The sequence below is a fragment of the Taudactylus pleione genome, unplaced genomic scaffold (genome assembly GCF_031769625.1).
Source record: "Taudactylus pleione unplaced genomic scaffold, aTauple2 ptg001012l, whole genome shotgun sequence".
In the NCBI taxonomy this organism is placed as follows: domain Eukaryota; kingdom Metazoa; phylum Chordata; class Amphibia; order Anura; family Myobatrachidae; genus Taudactylus; species Taudactylus pleione.
Window position 1 is genome coordinate 188,028 of NW_028285413.1, and position 24,399 is coordinate 212,426.

General features: G+C 43.4%; 1 protein-coding gene across 1 annotated transcript in view; it reads left to right on the top strand.

The window, feature by feature from the left end:
• LOC148454303 (usherin-like) overlaps nt 1–24,399 on the top strand; it is a gene marked incomplete at both ends in the record, with an annotated part of 948,215 nt that overhangs the window by 141,286 nt on the left and 782,530 nt on the right. The window contains one exon of the mRNA XM_088461074.1: nt 13,870–14,097. Coding sequence (XP_088317200.1) covers nt 13,870–14,097 — 228 coding nt within the window. The remainder of the gene's footprint in view (nt 1–13,869; nt 14,098–24,399) is intronic.

The following is a 24,399-nucleotide window of genomic DNA, read 5'->3' on the forward strand; positions in this document are numbered from 1 at the left end:
TGTGCTGATCCATTCTGGTCTCTGGTCACGGTGCTGTCACTGTCACTGTGCTGTCTGCTGATCCATTCTGGTCTCTGGTCACGGTGCTGTCACTGTCACTGTGCTGTCTGCTGATCCATTCTGGTCTCTGGTCACGGTGCTGTCACTGTCACTGTGCTGTCTGTGCTGATCCATTCTGGTCTCTGGTCACGGTGCTGTCACTGTCACTGTGCTGTCTGCTGATCCATTCTGGTCTCTGGTCACGGTGCTGTCACTGTCACTGTGCTGTCTGTGCAGATCCATTCTGGTCTCTGGTCACGGTGCTGTCACTATCACTGTGCTGTCTGTGCTGATCCATTCTGGTCTCTGGTCACGGTGCTGTCACTGTCACTGTGCTGTCTGCTGATCCATTCTGGTCTCTGGTCACGGTGCTGTCACTGTCACTGTGCTGTCTGCTGATCCATTCTGGTCTCTGGTCACGGTGCTGTCACTGTCACTGTGCTGTCTGTGCTGATCCATTCTGGTCTCTGGTCACGGTGCTGTCACTGTCACTGTGCTGTCTGCTGATCCATTCTGGTCTCTGGTCACGGTGCTGTCACTGTCACTGTGCTGTCTGTGCAGATCCATTCTGGTCTCTGGTCACGGTGCTGTCACTATCACTGTGCTGTCTGTGCTGATCCATTCTGGTCTCTGGTCACGGTGCTGTCACTGTCACTGTGCTGTCTGCTGATCCATTCTGGTCTCTGGTCACGGTGCTGTCACTGTGCTGTCTGCTGATCCATTCTGGTCTCTGGCTGGTCATGGTGCTGTCACTGAGCTGTCTGCTGATCCATTCGGGTCTCTGGTCACGGTGCTGTCACTGTCACTGTGCTGTCTGTGCAGATCCATTCTGGTCTCTGGTCACGGTGCTGTCACTATCACTGTGCTGTCTGTGCTGATCCATTCTGGTCTCTGGTCACGGTGCTGTCACTGTCACTGTGCTGTCTGTGCTGATCCATTCTGGTCTCTGGTTACGGTGCTGTCACTGTGCTGTCTGTGCTGATCCATTCTTGTCTCTGGTCACGGTGCTGTCACTATCACTGTGCTGTCTGTGCTGATCCATTCTGGTCTGTGGTCACGGTGCTGTCACTGTCACTGTGCTGTCTGTGCTGATCCATTCTGGTCTCTGGTCATGGTGCTGTCACTGTCACTGTGCTGATCCATTCTTGTCTCTGGTCACGGTGCTGTCACTATCACTGTGCTGTTTGTGCTGATCCATTCTTGTCTCTGGTCACGGTGCTGTCACTGTCACTGTGCTGTCTGTGCTGATCCATTTTGGTCTCTGGTCACGGTGCTGTCACTGTCACTGTGCTGTCTGTGCTGATCCATTCTTGTCTCTGGTCACGGTGCTGTCACTATCACTATCACTGTGCTGTCTGTGCTGATCCATTCTGGTCTCTGGTCATGGTGCTGTCACTATCACTGTGCTGTCTGTGCTGATCCATTCTGGTCTCTGGTCACGGTGCTGTCACTGTGCTGTCTGTGCTGATCCATTCTTGTCTCTGGTCACGGTGCTGTCACTGTGCTGTCTGGTGATCCATCTGGGCTGTCTGCTGTGTCCGTCTCTGGGCCCAAGTCTGGACTCCAAAAAAAAAAGTAAAAAATAAATAAATAAAAGTGTCTTTTTATATTTTTCTGTGTGTGCATGTGTACTAGGCTTAACCACAGTAGAGCACAAGAGCCAGCCAGCAACACACATTGCAACCTTGTGCTGCCCGACTCCAGTCGTTCTTTAAAAAAAACACAATAAAAGTGTCTTATTTTTTTCTTGTGTGTGGGTGGGTGTTAGGCTGAACCACAGTAGCACAAGATCCAGCGATTCCAGTCGTGTTCAATCAAAAAAAAAAACAATACAAGTGTCACAGTCTTATATATTTTTTGTTGTTTGTGTGGGTGGATTTTCGGCTTAACCGCAGTAGTGCACAAGATCCAGCCAGTAACGCAAACGTGTAACCTTGTGCTGCTCGACTCCAGTCGTGATCAATCGTTACTCTGGGGCCAAGTTCATCTGGAGCTGACAAAAAATATAAATCATAATTTGTCATTTTTTCTAATATTTTTGTGTGTGCGCATGACTGCACGTGTGTTAATTTTGTAACCGCACCTTGGCTACACTATTGGTGATTGTGACATTGCTTCTAGACTGCAGAAAAAATATGGAGGGCTGTCACATGACAGGAGAGCAAGGCCAAGAACCACATGTTGTAGCTGCCGGCAGCAGTGCAAGGCCGTCAACTTCCTCATCCTCTATGAAGGCCCATGCCCCAGGGCTTAAGTCACACCATCGATATGGTAGTAATAGTAAAGCAGGTTTTACTGAAATTAAGAAAAAAAAATTGAAAGGATATTTGAATTTAGATAAATAAAAAATTGGCAATATGCCATTCACTACACGAAGTGGCAAGGAAAGGATAAGGCCTTGGCCTTCTTACTTTATGAAGAATACTGCTGATTCTGATAGCCCTTCTGCTTGTAGTAGTAGTGGTGGTGGTCCAATTAAAAATGTGAAAGTTGTTAAGACAGCTCCGGAAAAACCAACTGTGTGCCCTGAGAAATCAAAATCACAAATCCCCGAGGAGAGTGCAAGTGTGTCCGTGGTTGCCATGAGTGAGCACGACCTAAATACTAGTGTACTAGAGGATCCTCCAAGTTCCAACATTTGTGTGCCCTCTGTAAATGTGGGGAAGGGCAGTCAACATCTTGCACACGTAGTCATTGACAATGCTTCTGTGGAATTGCACATGGAGGAGGAGGATATTTTGGAAGTTGAAGGTGCTAAGGATGATGAGGATGTTGATGATGAAGATGTTGGTGATGAGGATGTTTATGCCGAGGATGCACTTTGTGTAAGTAAGGCAACAGCTGTTGGTTTGAAAAAGCCCATTGTTATCATGCCGGGACATAAGACAAAAAATCTACTTCTTACGTGTGGAATTATTTCCATCCCGATCAGGACAACAGTTGTCATACCATATGTGCCCATTGCCATGCAAGAGTGAGTAGAGGGAGGGACCTAAACCACCTAGGAACTTCCTCCTTGTTACGTCACTTGAAGCACATTCATCAAATATCAAAGTGTACGTCGCCAAGTTCCAAAACTCAAAACGTAACAAGTCCAGTGTCACCTACCTGCTCTCTCTCTGTGAGATCCAAGCATCTTCGATCTCCAACACCAACACCTGCATCATCATCTACATCCTCATTCATGATCAGAAGTAATTTAAAAAAACAATTGACTATTAAACAGTCCTTTGATAGAGGAAGCAAGTATAACATCTGTCACCCAGTTTCACAGCGGATCACTGACGCCATGACGGCTGTGCTAGTATTAGATGGTGAAATAATAAAAAATGAGGATGATAGTGTGGAGGAAGTGCAAAAGGAGGATGAGGGGGAAATTTGTGTCCTATCTGACGCTAATGTGGATGTTGATGATAAGGATGTGGTTTGCGTAAATCAGCCATCAGTGGCAGCAGTTCTTGCTCATGATAAAAAGAAAGCCAGAAAAGCCACATCTTGGGTGTGGAATTATTTTAATCTAAATTCTGACAACAGTTGTGAAGGCATCTATTCCATTTGTAAAGCCAAAGTTAGCAGAAGAAGGGACGTTAACAATCTAGGCACCTCCTCCCTGTTACGTCATTTACAGCAAGTTCATGCAATTTCTTTAACAAAATTATAATTTGTAAATTAATAACAAGCAGTCCAGTATCAGCTACCAGCAGTTTGGACCAGCACATGCAATCTCCACCACCAACACCCTCATCATCAACCTCCTCCTTAATAATTGAAGGTAGTCCTTCCAAAAAATGTTTTGTGGGGCCCAAACAAACCAAGGAGTTCAGCCACGAAAGTGTCAGTCCTAGTGGCTAAAGTGCTTGGTTTGTTAAACTGTGCATGTCCTTTTTAATAGCCCACATAAGAGTGGGTGGGAGGGACAATTCCATCTTGCACCGACTTTCAGCACAATTTGGGGCATTGCCGACCGACTTATTATAGTTTATTAAACTGCCATCCTGTCTGCCACTGCTGTGTGGCAATGTTTCATAGATGTTTGATATGTTGCTAACTTTAGACAGCCAGCTCGCTGCAGCCTTTGGCCTATATTTGTGAAAAATTGTGAAATCAATATTGTGAGCTGTGAGGTGGTTAAACATGCCAAGAAATGCCTGAAAATCATTGTTATTAAGGTTAATAATACTGTAGGAACAAAAACAGGCCCAAATTATGTGGTTTTAGCTGTTTTTATGATTTTTTAAGAAAAAATCCAGATCCAAAACCAAAACACGAAAACAAAACACGGAGGAAAAAACTCCAAAACCAGATTCAGATCCAAAACCAGGGGAGATCCAGATCCACAACCAAAACCAAAACACGGGGGTCGGCGCACATCTCTAATAATAATATAGTTTGACTGTTAATGTTTGTGTTGTGAACATTCGAATGTTATGGGTGCAGTATATTCTAACAATATCAACAGTATGTCAGGATCCATTTCGTGAGTGTTGACATTCTGAATGTCTGCAAAATGACTGCAGTGCATACCTATGCTCACGTGGCCCATCCCTGTGAATGCTCCACTTGGCTTCCAGTTGGTCCATCCCTGTGAATGCTCCATTAGGCTTCCAGTTGGTCTATCCCTGTGAATGGTCCACTTGATTTCCAGTTGGTCTATCCCTGAGCATGCTCCGTTAGGCTTCCAGTTGGTCTAACCCTGTGAATGCTCTGCTTGGCTTCCAGTTGGTCTATTCCTGTGAATGCTTCGTTAGGCATCCAGTTGGTCTATCCCTGTGAATGGTCCACTTAGCTTCCAGTTGGTCTATCCCTGTCAATGCTCTGCTTGGCTTCCAGTTGGTCTATCCCTGTGAATGCTCCACTTGGCTTCCAGTTGGTCCATCCCTGTGAATGCTCCGTTAGGCTTCCAGTTGGTCTATCCCTGTAAATGTTCCACTTGATTTCCAATTGGTCTATCCCTGAGCATGCTCCGTTAGGCTTCCAGTTGGTCTATCCCTGTGAATGCTTTGCTTGGCTTCCAGTTGGTCTATCCCTGTGAATGCTCCACTTGGCTTCCAGTTGGTCTATCCCTGTGAATGCTCTGCTTGGCATCCAGTTGGTCTATTCCTGAGAATGCTCAGCTTGGTTTCCAGTAGAGATGTGTGCCGATCCCCGTATTTTGGTTTTGGATCTGGATCTCCAATGGTTTTGAATCTGGATTGGTTTTGCCAAAACCACAGCTCCGTGTTTTGTTTTCGGGTTTTGGTTTTGGATTTGGATTTTTTCTTAAAAAAAACAAACAGCTAAACTCACATAAAATTGGCCTTTTTTTGTTCCTACGCTATTAATAACCTCAATAACATTTATTTCCACTAATTTCCAGTCTATTCTGACAGTATTGTTTTTAGGCCAAAAGGTTGCACCGAGGTAGCTGGAAGACTATGCTGAGCAACACAAGTGGGAGGCACAAACACGTGGACCAACTAGGAGTGGCACTGCAGTGGCAGACAGGAAGCCAATCAGCGTTATGGTGTTCATTTGCATGTAGCATGGACCCGGGAGATCCGTGCTACATACATCTGTGTGATTGACACAGATCCCCCCAAAAAAGAGCAACCAACCCCGGGCATGAGTGACCCAGTGCTGGGTGTGTTTAAATACAGGGGACAAATTACATAGGGGGTCCCCCGTACTTAAGCACAACCAGCACCGGGCTAGTCAGAACCAGCCATGGTTTGCCAAAATATGGGGGACAAGCGACGTAGGGGTCCCCCGTATTCTGCGCAACCAGCACTGGGCTCTGATCCAGTCCTGGTTCTGGAAATACAGGAGAAAAAATGAGTAGGGTTCCCCTGTATCTTCCAGAACCAGCACCAAACTTTTTCTAGCAGGAGGGCTGATGCCACAGCCAGGGTAGTCCTTTCACCGGGCCCCCCTGCCACAGCATCAGCCCTGACAGCTAGTCAGTCCAGGCCGGGGATCCCTGGAGAGCTGGGGACCCCCCAATAAAAGTATCCCCCTCTCCAAGGCACCCCAGAAGCAGGCTGATAGCCCGGGGCTATCCCTGCCACCCCTGGTGTCGGTGGGTGGCAGGTTGATTGTGTGGTGTGATGTAAATAAATAATAGCAAACATTGTCTTTACAAGTAGAACTGCAGGTCCCAGCAAGCCTGCCCCTCATGTGGGTACTTGGAAAACCACAAGTACCAGCATGCAGGGCATTAAGGGCCCAGTAGTACCTGTAGTTCACCTGTAAAAAAATGTTTTAAAAAAACACAGGACACAAACACCGTGACAGTATAAGTTTATTAAACATACAAAAAAACTATACTCACCATCTCCTATGCGAGGTTCTGTCTTCTTCGTTCCTAAGTAGGCATCCCACGGACTTGGCAAAATAAAAAAATGAAAATCGTTATCCACGAACTTGTACCGTTCTATAGAACAGTACTTCCCGAATGACAGCTTAGCGGTGAAATTTCTCCATGGAAACCCAGCCGCTAAGGGTTCATTGGCTGAGAGAGGTCATCCCCAGTCTCTTAGCCAATGAATGGCTCTGGAGTCACAATAATAAAATGCAGACACATTTCTTTGCAAATACAGTATGTACCTACCTAGCTGACACTATTACTGCGTTTCACATTTACCGCTGTGGAGGCAGCCATTTTTTCGCTCTGTGATATTATGCAGCTGCAGAGAACTGATAATCAATTTAAGCATTTCTTGTGTCACAAAACAAATGTGATTTACTTTGTCATAAGTCTCAATGCACTTCAGCTTTCCTGTGCCTTAAATAACATCAAAAATAAATACTCCGTCTGGACTCTGGAGAAGAAAATACAAGCGTCTCCCCCGCTGCGCTATAAATTAACTTACCAGACCTCAGTGTAGGACAGAAATATTTTATTCACTGCGCGCACGTAACTTATCCATTTAGCAATTTGGTTATGTAGGTTCTGACCAACTGCTCATGAAATAATTTATAATTAGTAAGTTATGACAGACTGAAGTGCTCTATAAATATTAGACGTGTGCGCAGAACCCCGTGTTTTGGTTTCGGCAGCACCAGCCTCAAATGTTTTGGTTTTGGCAAAACCACACTCAAGTGTTTTTGGTTCAGTTTCAGTTTTGGTTTTGGATTTCTTATAAAACCAGCTAATATTATGTAACTTGGACCTGTTTTTGTTCCTATAATCTTATCTACATTAATAACATTAATTTATAGCCAATTATGACCACCAGGGAGGGTCTCCAAAGCAATGAAACACACGAGATACGTTTTTTTAGATCCAATGTCCAAACTTGGCGAGAAGACCCGTGCCGGAACTCGGTGCTACATGGAACCCCAAAGTGATACGAGCAGGGAATCAGGGCCTGATTCAGAGCCGGACGCTATTTGCGCTCGCTTGTTCAGAAAAAGGGGCCGGCTATTTAAATTGAGCGCTCGCCCTTTGCGGTCTGTTGACGCCTCTATGTCTGAGCGAGCGAATGAAACATGCGCTTGCTATTTTGTAAAGACACCCCCTGGCCGCTCGCACCCTACGTCATCTCCGTTATTTATTAGATTAATTAGGTACATCGAAAGGCGTCTGAACTGCTCGCAGTGCTTGTGGTTGGATTTTCCTACCGCAATCATGCGAACAGTTCAGGCTAAGAGACAACCAAGTGACGTGGCCGATGACGCTGCTTTGTTAATTATGCACACCCTTAAAACGCCCGTTTTGACCGTTTGGCACGCCTGCGTTCGGATCTCCACTCCCCGTTTTCAAGCACCTTCCCCTGTTACCACCCACAAATGCCTCATCCTGTCACTCAAATTAGCAGGCACTCGCAATTTTGCGAGTGCTCGATTTCCGACCGCAATGACTGGTTGGCGCATGCGCATTACGACCCATACACATGCGCTGTTATGCGAACATCGCTCGGAGCGAACAAGCGGCCGCTTACGAGCGGCTCTGAATCAGGCACTCAGTACGACTCGGAACCCCAAAGTTTAGGTGTGTTCGGTTTGCAGCAAAAGCCAAACCGCTCATCTACTATATACTGTATATATACAAGGTTTGTTTGTGTGTTTGTTTGCTTGTTGGCGAATATTTTCCACAGCTCTCAAGGTAAAGCTCTGAAATCTTACACAGTTATACAGTATCAAAAAAATAAGCTATTAGACCACATAGCGACAACGCGAAAATGCAATAAAGTGACAGAGCAACAAATCTTGAAACCGTAAAAAATTTCACAGAGGGGTGGCAATTAGTCTGGTATGCCTAATGGAGTGGTTGGGGTGGCGGTCGGACCTCACGGCAGACTGAGCCGGGGCGGGGAGCCTGTTCTGGGCCTTCCACTGGATGGATTTGGACAAAATTACCTAATAAAACTTAATTACTTGAAGATTTAAACCTGGGCAATGCCGGATACTTCAGCTAGTCTCTAATAAATATGCTAGATTATATGTAATTATTGTCAATATTATTACAGTTGCGATTATCATTGTTATTATGTAATTGCAATATTATTATTATGATCATTATTGGTCTTTACTATCCTATATCAGCATAATGTGCTAAAGGTCATTTACAAAGTGCATCTGGTAACAGTCGCTCTGTAGTGTAAAAGCAGCCTTTAATCCATGTTGCTCCTCCATCTGCTCATATGACCGTGATTGCTGAGCAGAAGTGGTTTTTACAGGTCGAGGGGATGAGTTCAGGAGGACTTCGGTGGAGTGAATGCTGAAAAGATATTTCATTTTGCGATATGAGAGATAATGGAGCACCAGCTGAGAAGATGCCCTTAATCTGTTCTTCCAGCATGTTTGGGGAAGACCCAAAAGGCATCACAAGCCCCCTCACCTCTGGGCCCCATAATGGCCAAATCTTGATGAATAGAAGGCAGTTAATATTTTATCACCCTCCTGCCGTGTAAACAATACACCCTGCATGGTAATCTTTGTCACCCAGTTATCTGCCACCTCCTTTGGTAGCAGGTTCACAGGTCCCCAAATTATGACCAAGTTGGTTTCATGATAAATCTATAGATTTAGCATTACAATCCATTATGAATGCAGCTACGAGGCTTATTTTCCTTGCCAAACATTCATCGTCTGCTGCCCCCCTCTGTCAGTCCCTCCATTGGTTGCCGGTTTTCTACCGTATTCAATATAAAATACTTTTACTTACACATAAAGCCATTAACCAAACCACACCAACATACATCTCTTCACTCATCTCAAAATATCTCCCAACCCGACCTCTCCGCTCAGCATAAGATCTGCCTCTCTCATCCCCAAGCATTACTTGCTCCCATTCACAGTTACAGGACTTTCTTCGGGCTGCACCCACTGTATGGAATGCCTTACCATGCACAATAAGACTTTCCTCTAGTCTCCAATCCTTCAAGCGTTCCCTGAAAACTCACCTCTTCAGTCAAGCGTATCAGATTCCAGAACCGCTCACATAACTTTCATAGCTTCCATATCTAATTACATCCCCTTTCACAGTCAACACATAACCTCACACACTGTCTTTCTTTCACACCCTCCTGACATTTGGCCGACATTCCTGTGTGACTGGATCATGCAGCCCACCAAGAAACTCTGCATTCTGGTTGAACCAAAATGCAATATATAGCACCTATCCTTGTGTATCAATGCCTATTTCCCTACCTCTATGTCTGTCTGTTATTACCCAATTTTATTCTATTTATGCTTCCAATTGTAAAGCGCAACAGAATATGCTGCGCTATATAAGAAACTGTTAATAAAAAAATAAATAAATAAATTTAAGGTAGCTTAAGCGGTCAATAGCTTCTTTCAAGATTCCAGAGCGTATGTGAACTAAGAAATATTTTATTTATGAAAAGAGTACAAGTTACAAAAATTATTATGATAAAAAGGTTGTAATAAAACAAATTTGATATAAAAAGAGAGCTTCCAAGAGATATAGGGCCTCATTCAGAGGTGGTCGGAGGATGCAAGCTGTCGCTCAGAAACTGGGCGGCCACTTGCATCCTGACCGCCCGCCTCTGTTGCGGTCGTTAGGCTGTGGGTTAACACCCACAGCTCTAACGACCGCTCGGGTGATGGTGGTCGCGACCGTCGGGGCTTACGACGAGACCCTAGGGTAGGGTCTCACTTGTCGTAAGCCCCGGAGAGCTTCTGGCTCTGTCAGAGCCGGAAGCACTCCACTGACATCACTAGTGATGTCAGGGGGGCCCTCCGGCAAACGGCAGGCGTTCCCATGGGAATGCCTCCGTTCGGGCTGCCACCCCCCCCGGCCCGCCTTCCAAACGGGGCGAGCTGTCAATCAACATCGACAGCTCGCCCCCTTTGGAAAGAGATCCGCTACGACTGGCGCTGTCAGTCATAGCGGGTCTCACGCATGCGCATGAGGGAGCCGGCTCCCTCATGCGCATGTGCACTGGCAAAACATCGAGGCGGCCGTGCACCGTACGGCCACCTCTGAATAAGGTCCATAATACCTAGGATTGTATCTCCTCATCGCTGGTGGTGGCACCAAGAAATCTGTGCAGCCTCTTAATAATCAACTAACCCCCAAAGTCAAAACCTAGATGACACATCCCATAGAGTCATTCCAAGTCTCCTCTGACTGGCTGACTGGTTTCTGACCCTGTTTTATGATGGCCGCGGTGGCCCCGTCAATTTCTACCTTACACCTAAAAAATGATAAAACTGCCCTTGTGTAGGGTGCACTTGGAAACAATGTATATTCACTCTATTACTCATACACAAGTCTCTAGAATAACTCCAAACATTTTTGTATAGAGATGGCTTTCCCCTAATTTGCAGCAGTATTATACATGAGCTTGTAATGTATTTCTATGATTTTAGAGCTTTTTAGCTACATTGAAAGCAGTATTTTTATCCAAGAACAGATTAAATATCAAACTGCCTTTGTTCTTTCAAAATGCTCCCATACTGTAGGTTTGCATAGACTCCTGTCCTTTGGGATCCTGATGTGTCTTGCAGACAGATATATTTATTTGAAGCTTATGGGTTAGATGTCCCAAAGTAATTCTAAATTAGAGATGAGCGGTTTTGTTCTACTCTGTTCTTTTCGACAAATTACTGCGAGTTCGGATTTATCTCATTGGCTTACCCAAAACACATGAGAGCTGGATAACAATAAAACAGCGTTTTTCAGATCTGAACGTAACCGAGTAGAACCGGTTCTCTCATCTCTAATCTATGTGCAAACACAGGACCAAAGGATGAGGATATATGGGTTGGTATTATCATTGTTTACAGGTTATTCTAATTATTCCTGTACCTGGTATAAATACAGCAGTGTGCACAGAGGTGCTTTAAGGGAGCCTGTGTTCAGGCTCGGATTGGGCCCTCTCCTCTCTTGCGGTGAGAAGGCTCCTGAATGGGAAAGCAGATGTAGGTAGAGGAATGGGTGGTCAGGGCTGCGATGACATGGGTGAGATGGCGACTGAAAGCTGTTTGCGATATGCCCAGCAGCGCACACAGCAGCTTGTGCAGGCCTGAAACGGCATGTGACCATCCAGGGTCTGGCTCAAGACCCTTGATCTGAGGCGGTACATCTGTGGGACCTCGCCATCAGGCGCTGCAGTAAGATTTAACCGTCCACATAAGAACCTAGGCCTGCATGGGCTCTTCTCTAGTAAATGGGCAGCTTGCAAAACCTACAGAATATCGCTCACAAGCTTGTACCCCTAAGCCTGTATTGTATAACCCCTAAGCCTGTACTGTATAACCCCTAAGCCTGTACTGTATAACCCCTAAGCCTGTATTGTATAACCCCTAAGCCTGTACTGTATAACCCCTAAGCCTGTATTGTATAACCCCTAAGCCTGTACTGTATAACCCCTAAGCCTGTACTGTATAACCCCTAAGCCTGTACTGTATAACCCCTAAGCCTGTACTGTATAACCCCTAAGCCTGTATTGTATAACCCCTAAGCCTGTACTGTATAACCCCTAAGCCTGTACTGTATAACCCCTAAGCCTGTACTGTATAACCCCTAAGCCTGTATTGTATAACCTCTAAGCCTGTACTGTATAACCCCTAAGCCCGTATTGTATAACCCCTAAGCCTGTATACTGTATAACCCCTAAGCCCGTACTGTATAACCCCTAAACCTGTATTGTATAACCCCTAAGCCCGTACTGTATAACCCCTAAGCCCGTATGGTATAACCCCTAAGCCTGTATTGTATAACCCCTAAGCCCATACTGTATAACCCCTAAGCCCGTATTGTATAACCCCTAAGCCTGTACTGTATAACCCCTAAGCCTGTACTGTATAACCCCTAAGCCTGTATTGTATAACCCCTAAGCCTGTACTGTATAACCCCTAAGCCTGTATTGTATAACCCCTAAGCCTGTATACTGTATAACCCCTAATCCTGTATTGTATAACCCCTAAGCCTGTACTGTATAACCCCTAAGCCTATATTGTATAAGCTCTAAGCCTGTAATGTATAACCCCTAAGCCTGTACTGTATAACCCCTAAGCCTGTATTGTATAACCCCTAAGCCTATATTGTATAACCCCTAAGCCTATATTGTATAACCCCTAAGCCTGTATTGTATATAGCCCCACCTAAAACTACAAGATTGAGCCCCATTGATAAAACTATATATCTGAGAAAGGATAACTACTGTAACGCTCCTTTACTGATGCATTTATTATATTTTGATATTAATTAATGAAATAGAGGCAAATCATTCAAAGTAATTTACGTGATAACTTAGGTACAGTAGTGGAATATTTAGTACTGTACCTGTACCCTGATGTACAAAGACTGCATACAGACGTGGAGAGGGGTGACAGCCCGATAATCGGACCATCTCCATACAGTGCACGATCTCCATTCACGAGCTAAAGTTGGCTGAATGATGGTCAGGTGGATCGGACAGGTTTGATAACCACACCAAACACTTAAACAATATAGTAGCGCTATAATGAGAAAATAAATATATAGATAAAATTCTAAATATTTATATCACTTTAATAAAAAATATTTTGCATACAATACAAAATTTCATATATGAGCCTCAATCTAGTGATTGTCCATACAAGCAAAGCCTGTTCCTATATATACTTCCGGATTCAATGGTTGAATATATACAGTAGAATGCAAAAATAGTCAATCTCCTTATGAAAAATAGGACTGTCCAATAGGTATATAATTACCAGAACTTTTCACCGGTAGAGGGAAGATCATATTAGCAAATAAGTTCCATATCGAAAGCTTGGAGTCCTCAGGTGTTCACGCTGTGAGGGTATGATCCAGTCCAAGAGGAAGATGAAGATGGAATAAGGAATCCAAGATGAAGGCAATACTTTTTGTGTATCCGGCAAGTTGGTCCAAGCTTTGGATAAATAAGGCCGTAAGGTCACTTGGTGGGTGAAGGCAGATAACACTAACGCGTTTCGCTGTGTGCGGCTGACAGCTTTTTAAAAGGTGATAAACACACCAAGTGATCTTGCCCCTTTTCACCCATTTTCTGGCTGTGATTATCGGTCAGGTCCATTCACTGAGCTATAATCATAGTGGTGTCTTTATGAGGAGTGTAGACAGTCATTTGGTCAGCTGGTTTGCGGGATAATTGCCCAGCGAATGGCCAACCTTAGTTGCTCCCTCCATTCGGCCTATAGATCTGTAGAGATCTATAGGGAATAGTGCTATGTAAAGTCAATACTACACTTTATTTGGTATATATAAATGTATTTGGTGTTTTTTAACTAACACCTGGTACAGTATAACTGACAGAGCTTCCTTTCAAAATAAAATCCTCAATCAACTAATAATAGTTACATTTTGAGATGATTGTGGGCACCTAACCAGTGTTATTAATAATCCTTTCTTTCTTTCAGCGCCAGGAAAGATGAACATGCCACTAGTGGAGGGAATCAATGGCACCGTCATGAAGATTGCTTGGGCCGCACCCGCACAGCTGAATGGTCCTGTACCAGTGTACCAGCTGGAAAGGGCAGAGCCATCACTATCCATACACAGCGAGACGCACTATACCAGAGGAACACACTTCCCAGGACATGGCTACGTCAGATTCCCAGCATCCTCCTGGCCAGCGGACCTTACAGGTAAAGCATTTGCTGCCATGTTGTGCTGATAGACACGGCAGCCAACTAATAATCAGCTTTGATCAATCTGGCACATGTTATACGGCTATGGTAATTGTCACATCACAAAACTGTATTTCTTCCTCCATACCTCTGGAACTCCCAAACGCGGAACATTTGCCCATCAATTCCGATCAGAAAATGTAAAGTCCATATCCTCTGCAGCGCGGTGACGTAATGCGTTATCATACTCGGTGCTCAGTTACAGCCTTTCCTTAGGTGTTCTAGTCGCATATCTTTTATGTCCAATGATTGTCTATGTTGGGTCATTGACCTCTCAATATCTGTACCCCCCTCTATATATGTACCCCTTCTATATATACAGTATGTACCCCCCTCTTTATGTACCCCCTCTATATATGTACCTCCCTCTATATATGTACCCCCTCTATATATACAGTATGTACCCCCCTCTTTATATGTACCCCCTCTATATATGTACCTCCCTCTATATATGTACCCCCTCTATATATACAGTATGTACCCCCCTCTTTATATGTACCTCCCTCTATATATGTTCCCCCCTCTATATATGTACCCCTTCTATATATATACAGTATGTACCCCCCTCTTTATATGTACCCCCTCTATATATGTACCTCCCTCTATATATGTACCTCCCTCTATATATGTACCCCCTCTATATATACAGTATGTACCCCCCTCTTTATATGTACCCCCTCTATATATGTACCTCCCTCTATATATGTACCTCCCTCTATATATGTACCCCCTCTATATATACAGTATGTACCCCCCTCTTTATATGTACCCCCTCTATATATGTACCTCCCTCTATATATGTACCTCCCTCTATATATGTACCCCCTCTATATATACAGTATGTACCCCCCTCTTTATATGTACCCCCTCTATATATGTACCTCCCTCTATATATGTACCTCCCTCTATATATACAGTATGTACCCCCCTCTTTATATGTACCCCCTCTATATATGTACCTCCCTCTATATATGTACCTCCTCTATATATACAGTATGTACCCCCCTCTTTATATGTACCCCCTCTATGTATGTACCCCCTATATATGTTTCTCCCTCTATATATGTACCCCCTTTATATATGTACCCCCTCTATATATGTACCCCCTTTATATATGTACCTCCCTCTATATATGTATCCCCTTATCTATGTGTCGTGCACTATTAGACACTTTCCTACCCTCCACTTGGCTTACTATCATAATCATTTATTTATAAGGCTCCACAAAAAGAACACTATATAATATGCATACAGGAATACAGTACATTATATTACACAGTAACATGCAGCTATAGTTAGCAGAACAAAACGCAGAGAGGTACACGGCAGAGAGGTACACGGCAGAGCATCTCATTGTGTGGGCGAAATATCGAACCTTGGAGAGAGATGTAATGGAGAAGTTGTCCAAAGCAACCAATCATCTTCTGTCTGTCATTTATCCAGCACAGTCTATAAGATGACAGTTAGGATGCATACACACGTAACGATTATCTGTCCAAACATCCAGCTAGTTGATTGGTTGGAATGAAAATCTGGTAAGGTATGAAAGCAAATGACAATCAGCAATTTGCTCCCAAACGCCAGAAAATGGACAAAAACTGTTGTTTGAAAAAATTGTTTAGATCAAACATTTAACAAACTTGTCTGACGCCATTTTCATCTGTTTTCTGGCATTTAGGAGCAAATTGCTGATAATCAGTTACTCCCATACGTTACCAGATTTTCTTTCCAACCAATCAACTAGTTGGATGGTTGGACTGAAAATCTTTACGTTTCTATGCAGCATTAGTTCATCTCCTCCTGGGTGTGTATGCAGCATTAGTTCATCTCCTCCTGGGTGTGTATGCAGCAATAGCTCATCTCCTCCTGGGTGTGTATGCAGCATTAGTTCATCTCTTCCTGGGTGTGTACCCAGCCTTACTTCATCTCCTCCTGGGTGTGTATGCAGCATTAGTTCATCTCCTCCTGGGTGTGTATGCAGCCTTAGTTCATCTCCTCCTGGGTGTGTATGCAGCCTTAGTTCATCTCCTCCTGGGTGTGTATGCAGCCTTAGTTCATCTCCTCCTGGGTGTGTACCCAGCCTGAGTTCATCTCCTCCTGGGTTTGTATGCAGGAGTAGTTCATCTCCTCCTAGGTGTGTATGCAACATTAGTTCATTTCCTCCTGGGTGTGTATGCAGCATTAGTTCATTTCCTCCTGGGTGTGTATGCAGCCTTAGTTCATCTCCTCCTGGGTGTGTATCCAGCCTTAGTTCATCTCCTCCTGGGTGTGTATGCAGCCTTAGTTCATCTCCTCCTGGGTGTGTATCCAGCCTTAGTTCATCTCCTCCTGGGTGTGTATGCAGCATTTGTTCATTTCCTCCTGGATGTGTATGCAGCCTTAGTTCATCTCCTCCTTGGTGTGTATGCAGCATTAGTTCATCTCCTCCTGGGTGTGTATCCAGCCTTAGTTCATCTCCTCCTGGGTGTGTATGCAGCAGTAGTTCATCTCCTCCTAGGTGTGTATGCAACATTAGTTCATTTCCACCTGGGTGTGTATGCAGCATTAGTTCATTTCCTCCTGGGTGTGTATGCAGCCTTAGTTCATCTCCTCCTGGGTGTGTATGCAGCCTTAGTTCATCTCCTCCTGGGTGTGTATCCAGCCTTAGTTCATCTCCTCCTGGGTGTGTATGCAGCCTTAGTTCATCTCCTCCTGGGTGTGTATGCAGCATTAGTTCATTTCCTCCTGGGTGTGTATTCAGCCTTAGTTCATCTCCTCCTGGGTGTGTATGCAGCATTAGTTCATTTCCTCCTGGGTGTGTATGCAGCATTAGTTCATTTCCTCCTGGGTGTGTATGCAGCCTTAGTTCATCTCCTCCTGGGTGTGTATGCAGCATTAGTTCATTTCCTCCTGGGTGTGTATTCAGCCTTAGTTCATCTCCTCCTGGGTGTGTATGCAGCATTAGTTCATTTCCTCCTGGGTGTGTATGCAGCATTAGTTAATTTCCTCCTGGGTGTGTATGCAGCCTTAGTTCATCTCCTCCTGGGTGTGTATGCAGCCTTAGTTCATCTCCTCCTGGGTGTGTATGCAGCATTAGTTCATCTCCTCCTGGGTGTGTATGCAGCCTTAGTTCATCTCCTCCTGGGTGTGTATGCAGCCTTAGTTCATCTCCTCCTGGGTGTGTATGCAGCCTTAGTTCATCTCCTCCTGGGTGTGTATGCAGCAGTAGTTCATCTCCTCCTGGGTGTGTATGTAGCATTAGTTCATCTCCTCCTGGGTGTGTATGCAGCATTAGTTCATCTCCTGGGTGTGTATGCAGCATTAGTTCATCTCCTCCTGGGTGTGTATGCAGCATTAGTTCATCTCCTCCTGGGTGTGTATGCAGCATTAGGTCATCTCCTCCTGGGTGTGTATGCGCGGCATCCATTCAGTGATGGGAGAGGGCTGGGGGAAGCCCAGCTAGTGAGGCTCCCCCTAGCCTGACGTTATTTGGAGGTGGACAAGCCTCCTAATAACGTCATGTAGAGGGCGTGGCCTATGATAATTAGGCCACGACCCCATTTTCGAAGGGGCCAGCACAGGGTGCTCCGACCCCTGGAACATGCCCTGTTTGGGACATATTATATCAGAGACTGGCAGGAATGGTATATGGGACATATTATATCGGAAACTCGCAGGACTGATATACGGGACATATTAGATCAGAGACTGGCAGGACAGGTATGCGGGACCAGGGGCAAATCTATAATGGGTGCAGGGTGTGCGGGGAACATGGTCCCCTGGGTCCAGGGGGGCACTGCAATGCACACCATGCACCCATAATAATACTTACCTCTCCAGAGCCCCACGTTGGCGCAGGTGTCCGGCGCTGTAAAACAACTGGAAAATGGGCGCAGCGACCATTTTCCCATCATTTGCGAATGCGCAGTTGATCTCTGTATACACTATAGACTCTGGGCACAATCTAGTGCCCAGAGTCTATAACACCGGCACTGGACGTGCACAGCTCAGTGTGCTGCCGGCCGCCAGGCAGAGAGGAGGGGGCCCATGTCAGAGACTGCACACGGACCCCCTCATCTCTAGAAACGCCCCAGTATGGGACATATTATATTACAGACTCGCAGGACTGGTATACGGGACATATTATATCAGAGACTGGCAGGACTGGTATACGGGACATATATCAGAAACTGGCAGGACTAGTATACGGGATATATTATATCAGAGACTGGCAGGACTGGTATAGAGGACATATTATATGAGAGACTGGCAGGACTGGTATACGGAGCATATTATATGAGAGACTGGCAGGACTGGTATACGGAGCATATTATATGAGAGACTGGCAGGACTGGTATACGGGACATATTTTATCAGAGACTGGCAGGACTGGTATATGGAGCATATTATATGAGAGACTGGCAGGACTGGTATACGGAGCATATTATATGAGAGACTCGCTAGACTGGTATACGGGATATATTATAACAGAGACTGGCAGGACAGGTATAGAGGACATATTATATGAGAGACTGGCAGGACTGGTATATGGGACATATTATATGAGAGACTGGCTAGACTGGTATACGGGATATATTATATCAGAGACTGGCAGGACTGGTATAGAGGACATATTATATGAGAGACTGGCAGGACTGGTATACGGGACATATTATATCAGAGACTGGCAGGACTGGTATACGGGACATATTATATCAGAGACTGGCAGGACTGGAATACGGAGCATATTATATGAGAGACTGGCAGGACTGGTATACGGAGCATATTATATGAGAGACTGGCAGGACTGGTATACGGGACATATTATATCAGAGACTGGCAGGACTGGTATACGGAGCATATTATATGAGAGACTGGCAGGACTGGTATACGGAGCATATTATATGACAGACTGGCAGGACTGGTATAGAGGACATATTATATGAGAGACTGGCAGGACTGGTATACGGAGCATATTATATGAGAGACTGGAAGGACTGGTATACGGAGCATATTATATGAGAGACTGGCAGGACTGGTATACGGGACATATATCAGAGACTGGCAGGACTGGTATACGGGACATATTATATTAGAGTTTCGCTGGACTGGTATACAGGACATACTATATGAGAGACTGGCAGGACTGGTATATGGGACATATTATATCAGAGACTGGTAGGACTGGTATACAGGACATACTATATGAGAGACTGGCAGGACTGGTATACGGGACATATTATATCAGAGACTGGCAGGACTGGTATACGGGACATATTTTATCAGAAACTCGCAGGACTGGTATACGGGACATATTACAGGTTGAGTCTCCCATATTCAAATATTCTGAAATACGGAAAATTCCGAAATACGGAATATTATTAGCATGACTGAGATAGTGAAAACTTTGATTTCTGATGGTTCAATGTACACAAACCTTTTTTAAGGCACCAAATTATAAAAAATAAAGTATAAAATTACCTTCAGGCTGTGTGTATAAGGTGTATATAAATCATAAATGCATTTTGTGATTAGATTTGGGCCCTATTCCTAAGACATTTAACTATGGTATGCAATTATTCCAAAATACGGAATATTCCGATATCCAAAATACCCCTAGTCCCAAGCATTTTGGATATGGGAGACTCAACCTGTATATCAGAGACTGGCAGGACTGGTATACGGGACATACTCTATGAGAGACTGGCAGGACTGGTATACAGGACATATATTATATGAGAGACTGGCAGGACTGGTATACGGAACATATTATATCAGAGACTGGCAGGATTGGTTTACGGGACATAAATCAGAGACTCGCTGGATTGGTGCAGACTTTTTCCTAACTTGGGAGCGCCCCTTCACATCTCCTTATACTGTTTGCATATTTATTGGGTTGGTGGTAACCTTTCTGTGAAGTAGCTGCACCCTGATCTATGCGCACAAGTTGTACTTTGTTCTTTAATGATCAGAAAATACAATATGTAAAACTGAGCATGCAAATGTCATTATTAGAGCATATTGTGTTGTTCTTTAAAACTTCCACATCGTTGTTATGACCTGAAACTTTCCTAATGTCACCGCGAGTATCTCAGCGCAGGTGATCCTATAGTGTGGCGTCCGATGCATTCTTCACGCTTGTGTATGATGTACGTAATCAAGATTTATTATGTCTGTGATTCTAATTGCCTGCCATGAATCACAGTTAATCACAATCAATGAGCACTTAATGCAAAGTTCATTTAAACATATTTATTTCCCCTGAATTTCTGGTACTAGCATATAGGTGACTGTCTGGTCTTATTGTAGCCTTCATGCATCACGCTGTGCCGGTACCGAATTTCCACTTTTATCACTACTGCACTGACATATATATAGGTGTATAGAATTGTGCTTACACTTTATCACTACCGCACTGACATATATAGGTGTAGAGACTTGTGCTTACACTTTATCACTACTGCACTGACATACGTAGGTGTATAGACTTGTGCTTACACTTTATCACTACTGCACTGACATACGTAGGTGTATAGACTAATGCTTACACTTTATCACTACTGCACTGACATATATAGGTGTATAGAATTGTGCTTACACTTTATCACTACTGCCCTGACATATATAGGTGTAGAGACTTGTGCTTACACTTTATCACTACTGCACTGACATATATAGGTGTAGAGACTTGTGCTTACACTTTATCACTACTGCACTGACATATATAGGTGTAGAGACTTGTACTTACACTTTATCACTACTGCATTGACATATATAGGTGTATAGACTTGTGCTTACACTTTATCACTACTGCACTGACATACATAGGTGTATAGACTTATGCTTACACTTTATCACTACTGCACTGACATATATAGGTGTATAGACTTGTGCTTACTCTTTATCACTACTGCACTGACATATATAGGTGTATAGACTTGTGCTTACACTTTATCACTACTGCACTGACATATATAGGTGTATAGACTTGTGCTTACACTTTATCACTACTGCACTGACATACATAGGTGTATAGGCTTGTGCTTACACTTTATCACTACTGCACTGACATACATATAGGTGTATAGACTTGTGCTTACACTTTATCACTACTGCACTGACATATATAGGTGTATAGAATTGTGCTTACACTTTATCATTACTGCACTGACATATATAGGTGTATAGAATTGTGCTTACACTTTATCACTACTGCACTGACATATATATAGGTGTATAGTATTGTGCTTACACTTTATCACTACTGCACTGACATATATATAGGTGTATAGAATTGTGCTTACACTTTATCACTACTGCACTGACATATATATAGGTGTATAGAATTGTGCTTACACGTTATCACTACTGCACTGACATATATATAGGTGTATAGAATTGTGCTTACACTTTATCACTACTGCACTGACATATATATAGGTGTATAGAATTGTGCTTACACTTTATCACTACTGCACTGACATATATATAGGTGTATAGAATTGTGCTTACACTTTATCACTACTGCACTGACATATATAGGTGTATAGACTTGTGCTTACACTTTATCACTACTGCACTGACATATATATAGGTGTATAGAATTGTGCTTACACTTTATCACTACTGCACTGACATATATAGGTGCAGAGACTTGTGCTTACACTTTATCACTACTGCACTGACATATATATAGGTGTATAGAATTGTGCTTACACTTTATCACTACTGCACTGACATATATAGGTGTATAGACTTGTGCTTACACTTTATCACTACTGCACTGACATATATATAGGTGTATAGAATTGTGCTTACACTTTATCACTACTGCACTGACATACGTAGGTGTAGAGACTTGTGCTTACACTTTATCACTACTGCACTGACATATATAGGTGTAGAGACTTGTGCTTACACTTTATCACTACTGCACTGACATATATAGGTGTAGAGACTTGTGCTTACACTTTATCACTACTGCACTGACATATATAGGTGTAGAGACTTGTGCTTATACAAGCATCACAATAGTAAGTTCTGGTATTAGTGTGGACAATATATAGATATTTATTATTATTATTATTTATGTGGTGCCGCTCTTTGTGCCATGACTGCTGTTAGGTGGACATCGGCCAGTACACAGCTCCTGTCACTGTGATTGGTTAGTAGATTGTACATTGATTCTGATCGGAAATCAGTTTTCACATCTACAGTACTTGTCCGTCATTGTAACCAATTGGAGACGGGGAGATGTACATTTGTTATTACTGACAACTGCTGGCACACTGCCACCATAGTTTCTATAGTGGGGTCTGCAAAGAGGTAACGTGCCAATAGCTGTGGGAGTATAAATGTCAGTTAGGCTGTGGGTGCTTGGATCACAGGACACCGCAATGTCTGGCCCTGTACAGTATGTAAGTCATCATTGTATCCTAACCAGTGGTCAAAGTGGACATTTTAAATTAGGTATTTGAAAATATCAGGTGGGGCTTTACTTAGGCAGGCCTAAATCCGTAGCCCCCCTGATATTTCCATACCCGCATTTCCTCCTCTCACAGTACACACACTACACAACATATTACAGCCGTGGCCAAAAGTTATGAGAATGACACAAGTATTGGTTATCACAAAGTTTGCTGCTTCAGTGTTATTAGAGCTTTATTTCAGATGTTACTATGGTATACTGAGGTAACATTACAGCATTACATATGTGTCAGATGTTACTATGGTATACTGAGGTAACATTACAGCATTACTTAAGTGTCAGATGTTACTATGGTATACTGATGTAACATTACAGCATGACATAAGTGTCAGATGTTACTATGGTATACTGAGGTAACATTACAGCGTTACATAAGTGTCAGATGTTACTATGGTATACTGAGGTAACATTACAGCATGACATAAGTGTCAGATGTTACTATGGTATACTGAGGTAACATTACAGCATTACATAAGTGTCAGATGTTACTATGGTATACTGAGGTAACATTACAGCATTACATAAGTATCAGATGTTACTATGGTATACTGAGGTAACATTATAGCATGACATAAGTGTCAGATGTTACTATGGTATACTGAGGTAACATTACAGCATGACATAAGTGTCAGATGTTACTATGGTATACTGAGGTAACATTAAAGCATGACATAAGTGTCAGATGTTACTATGGTATACTGAGGTAACATTACAGCATGACATAAGTGTCAGATGTTACTATGGTATACTGAGGTAACATTACAGCATGACATAAGTGTCAGATGTTACTATGGTATACTGAGGTAACATTACAGCATTACATAAGTGTCAGATGTTACTATGGTATACTGAGGTAACATTACAGCATTACATAAGTGTCAGATGTTACTATGGTATACTGAGGTAACATTACAGCATGACATAAGTGTCAGATGTTACTATGGTATACTGAGGTAACATTACAGCATGACATAAGTGTCAGATGTTACTATGGTATACTGAGGTAACATTACAGCATTTCATAAGTAAAAAGAAAAATGGTAGTTGCTCAGATCAGCTTAATTGCATAACACAGGTGCTTGTAAAGGGCGGGGTTTACACTGAACACAGAAAAAAAGAGATTTGCCCTCCAGCACACTGCAGCAAAAACAATACTTAAATCCTACATGATAATAGAGATTTAGAGGTATTGGTTACACATATTTGCAAATATATGAATAAGCGCCAGGCCAATTATATATGTCATTTTAATTCTTTATCATTTCTTTAACACTAATTGATTTATCTTTACACATCTTTTCTTTATACTTCACTATCACCTTTTCCATTTTTCGTGTGATGCCCTGGGGATGGCCCTTGGTTGGAATTTTTTTGGGGTGCTTTGCTTCTCGGACGTGAGCCCCTTAATATTAGGGATGCCAGTATAGAGGAGCCTTGACGATTGGCCTGGCGCTTATTCATATATTTGCAAATATGTGTAACCAATACCTCTAAATCTCTATTATCATGTAGGATTTAAGTATTGTTTTTGCTGCAGTGTGCTGGAGGGCAAATCTCTTTTTTTCTGTGTTCAGTGTAAACCCCGCCCTTTACAAGCACCTGTGTTATGCAATTAAGCTGACCTGAGAAACTACCATTTTTCTGTGTAAGTTTAGAGAGGCATGAAGGCAGTCAGCATTAGGAGGAGGTGCTGAAGCTTATAGTGCCATGTGGAGGTTTTTTTGGGGTACATCCAAGGTAAGCTAGCTCTCAGCTTTTATATGTACTGTTATCATGCAGTACATCAATTGTAA